Here is a 10,590-nt window from a genome sequence, read left to right as displayed (position 1 = left end):
GAAATAATGTGGGTGTCATGCTGTGACCTCACTGGTCACATGCCGGGCAGCATGTGGCCCCTTCACTAAAAGGGGCTTGACCCCTCTCGGCCCTGTAACGTGTCCTGCGTTCATGCGTTAAAGCGTGGCGCGCTAACGCCACGTGAACTTTCCCCAGAGACAGAAGCCAACCGAGGAACCCAGCCGGCGGCGTCTGGAACATTTTTACTGTCCGTTTGTCCCTCACCTTATCGGCATGTTTACCTTCCAGAGACACAGATACTCCAGCCTACGCTCTGCCTGTTGCCACTTTCTAACCCAAACTATATCCACTACCAGTCCTCTTCCTCCTCCTCCTCCTCCTCCTCCTCCTCACTTTCCGTGACGCCGGGGCGAGCGTTTTCATGGCCATACAAGGTCGTGAGAACATAGCGGCTGTCTGTCTCTCTACAGGCAAAGAAGCCGGTCCCTTTGGTGGAGCGATGTGAGGGGAAGCAGGAAGACGCGAGGAAGAGGAAGCACCGATGTGTGTCAATGAAGCCCCGCCCCCTCTGGTTCTACAGGTGTGATTTATGGCAGAGCGATCACTCCCCATGCGTTGAAGACCATTATGTGGAACTTTATTGCTTATGGGCGTGTGAAAGTGTGCACTTGCACTTATCTAAAACAAATACTGCGAGGGGCTAAATTCAAGTCCTGTGTTTGAGAAATTATCATAGAATAAAACATATAAAGATGTGTGAGGATGAAGTTTTGAAACAGTGAGGAGGAGAAAACAAAAAGATGAGTGACTTGAAAGAACCAACAAGTGTCCAGAAGAGCAATCATTAACTACTTTCTCCTCTAACATCTGTCAACGACTCTGTGAATGTTTGAATAAGTACCTTGATGTTTATGTGACAAACACATCAGGACGGCTCTGTTAATCGGCTCCCAGAGGAAAAAGGGAAGCGCATCCGGCTCAGGACATACTGTTCCTGAGCCGTGTTTGTACTGTGCTTAAATACCTGAGTAACCCTTTCAATGCCAGACTTAACCCTCTAGATGCATCATAACCAACGGGAAGGACACCACAACACTTTAGTAGAAGTATAAAGGGGCTATGAGGGGCAGCGTGTGCACAGGAATCCAACCACAGCATCCCTGCAGACGAAGACGAGTCTTTGTCAGTCTGGAGAAACGGGAAAACGAGGATTTACGATGTCTGAACTTCCTAAACTATCATCTCAACTGGATGAAATATACACAACCATCGATTACCGAGCAGGCGGCTAAAGGGAGAATAGTGGAAAGAAAGTTATTAGCGAGGCAACGCGGCTGCTTTTACTACGACCTCTGAACAGGAACTTCAGGCTTCAGTCGATGCACCAAAAGGATGCGTTGTGTCGCCCTCTGGTGGCGTGTTAGTGACAACACCTCAAGCTTGATTGAAGGGCGATCGGCGACAATTTTGAATTATCAATTAATCGTCGTTTATCAAGACAAAAAGGTGCAGGTTATTCCCCTCGATCACAGCTGTGAGGATTTGCTGCATTTTCTCAATTGTAAAAAAAAACAAAAAACATCCGGACATGAAAAAATCCAAACTATAAGAATAAATCAAATAATTAAATCTTGTGGGTGGCAGCAGTCTGATCCACGTGCAGACTCTTCCCTCTAGTGATGGACAGGTGCGACAGGTTGCTCTGTGTTTTAATTGTGTCTACGAGTCCCACAAGTTGCCCAATCTGAGTATACGAACGTATTGCTGTTCGTATGAGCCCGATTTTGAATGCGGTGTGATGATAAACTCACGGCGAGGATCACAAACAGTGGAAGAAACATGTGCAATTCAATGAAATCCAGCTGCTGATTCCAACGATCCTTTAATATAAATCATAAACAAAATGGTAAAAGGATTTCACGGGATACGTTTCATGGAAAGAAGTTCGACGTGGAACAATCCAAACATAAACCGTGATGATGAGCGTCTTGTGCTTCGACGGTGCTGAGATGAAATAAGGCATATTTTTCTACTAGAGGAGCTAAAACTAATTTCAGATCGGTATGCAGGTATGGAAGAGGGAACTATGCAGGATTCTGCTTCTTTTTGTTTTTTAAAAGACATTTTGGACCTTGTTTTTTTGGATTTCTAGCGTCTGACGGCGTCTGAAAAGTGTGAATTCTGTTATGAGGGTGCAATTCATTTTGATAGTTTTAATAATTATAAGTATTTTAAAAAAATGAAGCAAGCATCTTAAAATCCAATCCAGATGGATTTTTGCATAGTGGAATATGCATTAATATACAAAGTCCGTGGGGATAAAAATAACACGAGGTTTAACGAATCCCAACCAAACAAAGAGAACGCTTTGTTTTCCAGAGGGTCTTTTTTTTTTTCTCGTCTTTTCACCTGAGCGACATCCCGGCGGCCTCGTCCCGCCTTCAGCTGTACGTGTGGATGATTCTGTGGCGTTTCAAATGGTGCATCAGGATGAAGGTCTTCCCGCACAGCGAGCAGCTGTAGGGCCGCTCGCCGCTGTGCGTCCGCTGGTGGACCCTCAGGCTGCTCTGCTGCGTGAAGCGCTTCCCGCACTGGCCGCAGCCGTACGGCTTCTCGCCCGTGTGCGTCCGGTGGTGGATGCTGAGGTGGGACGAGCACTGGAAGCTCTTGCCGCACACCGTGCACCAGAAGGTCCGCTTCCGCTTGTGGCTCTGCTGGTGCAGCTTGAACTGGTGCAGGCGGCCGAACGACTTGCCGCAGTGCGAGCAGGCGTAGCCCCGCGCGCCGCCGGACAGCGGCCTGTGGGAGTGGAAGCCGCCCGCCGCGAAAGCGCCGTGCGAGTGGCTCACGGCCGGACGGTCCCCGGCGGCAGCGGCGGCGGCCTCCCGCTCCACGCTTTCGTCCGGATGCTTCTCCTCCTTGGGCCGGTCCCGCTGCGACAGGCCGCCGTGCGGCCGGGGCTGGAAGCCGGACGACTGCGGGACGTCGCCGCCGTAGATCCCGTTGCACGGCCTGTGGGAGGACGGCTGCTGGGCGCCGGCGGACTTGGGCGCGTTGGACACGGCGTGGACGTCCGAGTGGTCCGGAAACGTGTTGGAATACTCCTCCACCACGCTGGAAAAGTCGGGGAAGCCGGCGTCGATGTCGTTACCTTCGATTATGGACGACCAGAGCTGGTTCTCCCTCTCGTCCATGGAGAAGTCGGCGGCCAGGTGGCTCTGCTTCCCGGCGGCGTGATGGCATCCGTCCTGACCGAACGCCGAGCGGTCCTCCTCCTTCTCCATCTTGACGGTGAACTGGAGGCCGCCGCCACCGCCGCCGTCTCCCGCGTGCTGACCGGAGTCGAACAGGTCGCCGAACTCGGAGGCTTTTCTCGCCGCGACCTCCGAGTGGTTCATCCGACGGCCCTCGTCCAGTTGCTGGCTCCCCGCGGCGTTGGCGCGGTTAGCCGGGCGGCGGTACTGCACAGCGGACCCTGCAGGGGGCGACAGGCGTGAGCGAAAGTTAACGCCGGAGCGCCGTGCAGTTGATTTCAGCCGTGCGTCAAAAAGCCAGATCTTTAACTCACCGATCGGTCCAACAGAGTCGCTGATCCACAGCATCTCGTCCGGACTTTCCTCTTTGATCGTGAACGAGACGGCGGCGTCGTCGATGTCCGGGAACTAGACACAGAGAGGAGGAATTAAACCTTCTGAAACATTTGCTTATTAATAGAAACGAGCATTTGGAGTCATGTCCGTGGTCGACCTGGTGAATCCAATATTTGAAGTATTTGCTCTCCGTCAGCTCCTGAAGGAAATATCTGTCTCTTTAGGTGTTTAACTCTCCACCATGTTCCCCGACTAGTCTCTTATTTTATTGTGTTATCCATCAGTTGTGTGGCTATGGACAGGTTTTCTTTCTTTCAGCGACAATGATGCGGGCCGGCCCACAGATGTCCTTCTTAATCTGCGTTACAAAAGGATCTAATGAGTAGTTTAGAGCAGAGAGTTACTGAGGTCATGTGGTTTGCGTACAAATTCACGACATCTGCAGGAGAGGGGTTTGAATGTGACACAGACAACACGTTCATTTGTGTTGTATGAATAATTATACGGCCCTGACGGAGGGAGAAACTTACTTAAAGCAACGTTTAACATAAAAGTAATGTTTGATGCAGCTTTAGTTGATTATAATCATGTTCAACACCAAGTCAAGTGAAATTAAAGGACAAGACGCTCGTCCTCAGTGAACCCCGGGACCAAAAAACAACAACAACACTTCCCTCTGAGCATTGTTTGTGTTCATGCTTTACCAAGAAACTATTTCCCGGGTGGTTTTGGAGCTGTGAGGCAGTTGCCCACTTTGCCGGCTCGCTGGTCCAGCCTTGGTTCAGGTACATCTCACACTACAGAGCAATACCGTATGCATAAATCACAGTTTATGGGTTGTGAAATTGACACGGACCTTTATATCGCCGGTGGGATGCGGACAGCTCCTCACATCAGTCCCTCGGTCCATGTAGTTTTCTACAGCAGGAAAGAGAAAAATACATTTTTTTTAAAAAGCCAGATCAAAGTAAAATGAAATATGGAGTAAATCCATCCAATGTTGTCATCAATGCACATTCACATGAGATGCATTCATTTGTGAAGCACAGCATTCACACAGTGCTGCCTTTTGCTGATATCCCTGCTGTTTCAGGAGATGAAGAGGATACTTCTACATGAATATGCATGATGTTAATAGTTGGCTCGCGTCGTCAATTAGCAGCAGGAGCATAAGCAGCTGTGCGTCTTACCAAACCCGCGCTGCAGCTGCGCGTTTTTGTTCTCCATCACCAGTAGTTTCCTCTTCAGCCCGTCGTTCTCGCTTTGCTTTCGAGATATTTCGAGGTGCAAAAACGCACATTTGTCATCGACTAGTTGGGATATCTCTGCCACTGCTGCTTTCACCAAAACCTCCATTATTGAGGATAACTGCGTCTGGAAGGGAATGCACGTCGCCATGTTGACTCTGTGCAAAGTGATACGCGAGGACGGAGGCAGAGAAAAGAGGCTGTGTCTTTTTATTTTAAATAAAAAATGCGAAAAACAAGCGACGCACTAAAACATTCTACATCCCTTCTTGTGTTTCTAGCTAGCTGGAGCCTTTTCTTCCGTGTGGCGGAGGACTTTACCGTAAACACGCGAGGAGAGGCGCAGGCACATCGCGCCAACAAGGAAGAGAAGGGACCAGCTGCTGGCTTTTGTTTGCTGGACCCTCGTTTGTGTCTCGAGTGAAACTTATTCAAAGTGACTCACCTCAACTGGTCCAGTCAGACATCTGCACAGCCTTAAAAAGTGACAGGACGGCTAGAAATATTGGTTCAACCCGAACTGACGGCTGTGATTGTCGGCTTTATCCCATTTCATTACATTTAGCTGACACTTTTATCCAAAGCGACTCACAAGAAGTGCATCCAACCATGAATACAAACAGAGCAAGAATCAAGTAAGTACAACTTCTTCAAGAAAGCCAACCGACAAAGTGCTACTATCCAAGGTAAACCCCGAAAATGTGTTTTTAGTTTATGAAAGTTGACCTCCGCTAGTCCACTATTTAAAAACTAATAGTTGCGACTGTGTGCAGAGCAAATAGGACATTATACAATACAAACTTTAAGATAAACCAGTCAATTTCACGGTTGAAGACAACTTGATCCTAAAGGCCCGATATGTGATCTTTGACCCAAGGTGTCCCTCAAGGATACGTATTGGATCCTCTTCTTTTTGTGAGATACCATTTTTTTTTTAGACAATTTCAATGAAATGTGGAAGCCCTGTAAAGAAAAGGAGGTAGGGAAGGAACAAAAGGTGAGGAAAAGGAGGAAGTGATGTGAGAAATATTTAAAATTCCCGCTTTTCAATATCAAGACGAGCATCCGTCAACCAGTCAAGTTGCAGGTTACGTCCACGTGCGTCCAAAATGACCTTTGACCTCCAAAAAACTGTACATACGCAGACGGGGGAAGACATAAAAACAAGAGCGCCAGACATCACAATTCATTTAAATTATTATTTTTTTATTTATTTGAAAATACAAAAAGCTAATCAAAGAGAAAAACAGATTCTCTTATTATATCCGTCTTTTCCAAATATATAAGCCAACATCCTGTAAAAATGGGGATAAACCTTTTTTACGATAGCCGTGAATCATGCTACAACTGGGCGAGGGATTAAAAATTATTGATCAGTAAACTCTATAAATAAAAAAGGAATAACACTGCAGAAAGAATAACGCGGCGATGGCAGAGACCGGTGCCAGTTTTCTGTGGGCTCAGCTGCAGTGAAAGTGTTGTCAAACTATGTTAATGGTTTCTTCCGGTCCGGCCACCTGCTCCAAAACAAATGCCAACTGCACCAGAAGCAACGCTTTACTCGAGCAGTTTAATGGCTTTTCATATTCCAGCTTTCCAATGCGCTTAATGCTCAACTCCGGCTGTGTGTTCTTGTTCCATCTGATCGATGAGGTCATTAAACCCGGGCGTGACGTCAAATATATTCAATAAATATCAGTCAAAAAGGGGGAAACGAAACCAAAGAGAAGCGTCAAATTGCTTTGTTGGAGGCCGTGTGTATTACTGAGGTATTTCAGGTTTCTTTACTTTCAAATGGTTTAGCATCAACTTATTGCAGTACCTTGCCGTCCTTCAAAACAAACATCTGACATCATTTTGTTCTAAATCTGCCTTTTGAAAATGACCAAACCAACAGAATATTGATAAAACGTTATCAAAACATATTTACACGCAGCTTGAAAGGCAACGGTAATTTGAGGTAAACCGCACATTGTTGCATGAGAGGAGGGTTTGTTTGGTTCAACTTCAAATAAAATACACTTTCATCAACAGTACACTTCTCCATAAACTATTTAAACAAATTAAAAGTGCACTGCTTCCTCAGAAGAAGAAAAATCAGGCATTACTCAATATTTTTAGTTCATATAATTTGATGTAGATCCACAACACAAAAGTGTATCTTTTTACAAACAAAATAAATAGTAGCCAGTCTTATTTACTAAATTTCACATTTTTCTTATTTGGCAGTAAAGCGTATGAATGAAGAATAAACCAGCGATGGATCTGGAGTCCACATGTTGAATCCATGACACCTCTCAAAGAGTAAACAATACACCTACACGTCAAAGATTCAGTAAGATCGCAAACGTATTATTCATGACTTGATGAATCAAAGGACACGTTTTAGACTAAATGTCATTAAAGGGACAATGCGGCTCCGTTTGAGGGCGGAGTTAGTGGAGCAGAAAAAAGCGTAAGTTACAGTCTAGTGATGATAACAATATCATACTTTTTAAGTAGAGTGAAACAAAAAGTGATCAGTCGGAGTGACAGAAAACAGAAAACTTGAGACACTGAACATTTCTCTGGAGTAGCTGAAAGTAAAACATTTTGTGCAAAGTACATTTTGTACTGGGAAAAAAAAAGATTGTACTGAATCGTTCCTGCATAATAGAAAACTAAAGTTTATTTGCAGCTCCTATTTTTTCTTGCCGTGTTAAACTGCACATCATTTTACTCCACGTGCAGCTTGAGGTGCAACTTCAGGACGCTCATCTGAGTGAAAACTTCCCCGCATATCTCACAGCTGAAGGACGGCTCTGGGATATTTGCACACTGGTGCCTCTCAAACGAACCGAAGCAGTCGAAGCTTTGCCCGCAAGTGGAGCATATGAAGCAGTTCGGCGCGGCGGCGGTGGTGGTGGCGGCGGTGGCGCCGTCCTCCACGTGGCTGCCCGAGGCGGCAGCCATATTGAATTCAAACCCACCTCCGGCGCGGGGCCCGTCGCCGCTCGCCGCCACGTAATCGTTCACGGGCGTCTCCGGCGCCAGGTGTTGCTCTCCCATCGCGGAGTACTGCCCGTTGTGCATCATCCCCTCTTTGTCTTTGGCGTCGAGAAAAGGCAGTTCTCCCGCCGGCGGCGTGTATCCCCGCTGCTCGGCGGCGGCGGAGGCGGCGAGGCGGTACTTGGCGTCGTGCTGCAGCAGCACGCAGACGGTTTGTTCCGCGTCGCCGCTCTTCTCGTTCACGGACATCCACAGGCGGCTTCGGTCGCCGCTGTCGCTCGCCGCCCGACCCGGGGTGAGGAAGTCGTCCCCGTTGGGCTCCAGCTTCACCATCACCGTCTGCTCGCCGTAGGCGGCGGCGCCGCCCCCCAGGAACTGCTCCTCCAAAGCCGCCAGTCCGGTCTTGGGGTCCGCAGGGTTCTTCAACGACTGACTGTCGGGCATCGTGAACATCGGGTGATGTGGATCCAGCGCGTCCGGGTTCTCCCCTGTTGGAGGGACCGGGAGCAAGCGGCAGGATTAAAACGAGCAAGTGATTTACTTTAATTTAAATCATACGGTTCATTAAATATTAACCCCCCTGAAGAGCTCCAGTTCAAGACATTTAGGAAGTATTTCTACTCAGAGAACCCACTATCGAAGAAACAATAGACGTCGCCTTTACTGAACAGGACCGAGAGGTAAAGGGGGAGTAAGAGGGGCCGGCGTTCATGTCTCTTACCGTTCCTGTGCGTCTTCATGTGGCCCTTGAGGCTGCTCTTCTGATTGAAGCACCTCCCGCAGACGTGGCAGCCGTACGGCTTCTCCCCGGTGTGAATCCGCAAGTGTCTTTCGAGGTGGCCGACGCGCTCGAACACCTTGCCGCAGTACGAGCAGACGAAGCACTTCTTTGGTTTGATCACCTGAAAGGACCTGCTTCCTCTCGGCCGGTGGGGGTCCAGCGCCGCCGCCCCGTGCAAGCCGGCTTCGCTCGACATCATCAGCGCGTCCGAGGAGCCATACGGCGTTTGGGACACCGCGCCGCTGTTGAGCTCCCCGTAGGGTTTCCCCGGAAAGGAGAACGTGCTGCACGAAGCGTCGGCCGCCGGCTGAAGTAACTGAGCCAGCCCCGGGAAGGACGCCATGCTCTGATACTCCGCGCCGCCGATCTCCGCGTTGCTTTGACTTTGCAATCTGGACATCCACTGCTGGCTGTCGCTCACAAACGCGGCGAAGTTCTGGCTCAGGTCGTCGTCGTTGTTGTTGTCTCTTCCTCCTCCTTGTTCTTCCCTCGCCTGCTCGCTCACGCCAAGAAACGGCGCCAGCGGCGGCGGCGCTATATTCTCCTCCGCAGGCTCGCGTTTCACGTGCACGGGTGTCGGGAGAAGGTCCTCGTTCTTCGGCAGGACGTCCACAGCTTCCACCCGGGTGCCTTCCTCGGGGCGAGGAGCGTCCGTGCATGGCTTCACCTCGGGAAGCGGCTTCTGCTCGCCCACCTCCATCTCCAGGGGTCGATTGGGCTGAATACCTGGCCCAAAGATTAAAAAAATGGGGGAAAAAAGAGATGCATTTGTTCCCAAACTGGACAGTTTGTCTGCTATAACCCCAAAAATAACCATGGGTGGAAAAAAAAAAGATGTAATTTGTATTACGTCTTTTTGCTCTCAGTTTTGAATTATGTGACATTTGTGTGTGTTGGATCATGTAATGAAAGATAAATCTTTGTGTGAACAGACAATGCATTTTGAATTTGTTTTTAAACCGTTAAACACTGCTCTCTTTCACGCATAACAGATACAAAGTAGCGAGCAGGTGCTGAACTAAATAAAATAAATAACCGTGATGCCAAACCAACCCGAGAGGAAACGTGTGAAAGCATTTTGGATTTCACACCGCAGACGGACGCGTGCAGGTGAAGCTGTCGCTATAAAAAAGAAAAGAAGCAAAAAAAAAGCCTTTTGCGATGCATAATGTATGAACATGAGATGTGACCGCAGTAATTAATGTCAAATCCCCCAGCAGCTGAAGGTCGTGACCTCCCTGAGCAGGAAAGACTTTATTCATTCTCAAATTCATTCAACAAGAGAATATCGCCCGAGTCGATCATGTGGGGACAACGCCCTGTTTACCATGTAGATCCGATGCTCAAAGGCAACCCGGTAAAGTAGCTGTTGACAAAAGGAAAGACTTTGTTTGCTCAGACGATCGATGAGAGCCACTTCACTTACATCTTCCGTGGATCTTCATGTGCTCCTTCAGGCTGCACTTCTGATTAAACCGCCTCCCGCAGACCTCGCAGCAGTACGGCTTCTCGCCGGTGTGAATCCTCTTATGCCGCTCTAAGTGCCCGCCGCGCTCGAAACATTTCCCGCAGTACGAGCAGATGAAGCCTTTCTTAAACATGAACCGCTTGGCCGCCATCCGCCTCCGCACCGCCGCGCCGTACGAGCTGGCGTACGAGTTGCCGTACGTGTTGCCGTACGAGTTGCCGCACGAGTTGCGGTACTGACTGTGGCCCAGCAGCCCGCGGCTGAACGGGCCGCTGTGCGGAAACCCGGTGGAGCCGCCGCCGCTGCTGTTGCTGCTATTGCTGCTGTTGCTGCTGCTGTTGCTGCTGCTGCTGCTGCTGCAGGGCGCAGCCAGGCCGCTGTTCAGAGACGAGTCCGGGAGACACGACAAGGAGTTCTGCCCCAAATTCAAATAGCCGCAGTTGTTGCGTCCCGCCGTCGGCCTCCACTGTCCGCCGCCGTCCCTTCCGTACGAGGCCGCGTCTTCTCCCCCCGGCTGTGCGGGCGGCGCTCGGTTCTCTTCACCGCCGTCTTCC

General features: G+C 49.3%; 1 protein-coding gene across 1 annotated transcript in view; it reads right to left on the bottom strand.

The window, feature by feature from the left end:
• Nucleotides 1–1,850: 1,850 nt before the first annotated feature.
• Nucleotides 1,851–10,590, bottom strand: part of LOC137802893 (zinc finger protein Xfin-like) — a 14,270-nt gene continuing 5,530 nt past the window's right edge. The window contains exons 4-11 of the mRNA XM_068601079.1: nucleotides 9,995–10,590; nucleotides 8,509–9,294; nucleotides 7,519–8,275; nucleotides 5,245–5,266; nucleotides 4,743–5,046; nucleotides 4,409–4,470; nucleotides 3,531–3,624; nucleotides 1,851–3,437 (exon numbers count right to left, since the gene is read on the bottom strand). The exon at nucleotides 9,995–10,590 is cut by the window's right edge and continues 130 nt beyond it. Coding sequence (XP_068457180.1) covers nucleotides 2,404–3,437; nucleotides 3,531–3,624; nucleotides 4,409–4,470; nucleotides 4,743–5,046; nucleotides 5,245–5,266; nucleotides 7,519–8,275; nucleotides 8,509–9,294; nucleotides 9,995–10,590 — 3,655 coding nt within the window. The 3' untranslated portion in view covers nucleotides 1,851–2,403. The remainder of the gene's footprint in view (nucleotides 3,438–3,530; nucleotides 3,625–4,408; nucleotides 4,471–4,742; nucleotides 5,047–5,244; nucleotides 5,267–7,518; nucleotides 8,276–8,508; nucleotides 9,295–9,994) is intronic.

This window comes from Clinocottus analis, unplaced genomic scaffold (genome assembly GCF_023055335.1).
Source record: "Clinocottus analis isolate CAN_PGR_092001 unplaced genomic scaffold, fCliAna1.0.p SCAF_11, whole genome shotgun sequence".
NCBI classification, from domain to species: domain Eukaryota; kingdom Metazoa; phylum Chordata; class Actinopteri; order Perciformes; family Cottidae; genus Clinocottus; species Clinocottus analis.
This window is presented reverse-complemented; position numbering and strand designations above follow the sequence as displayed.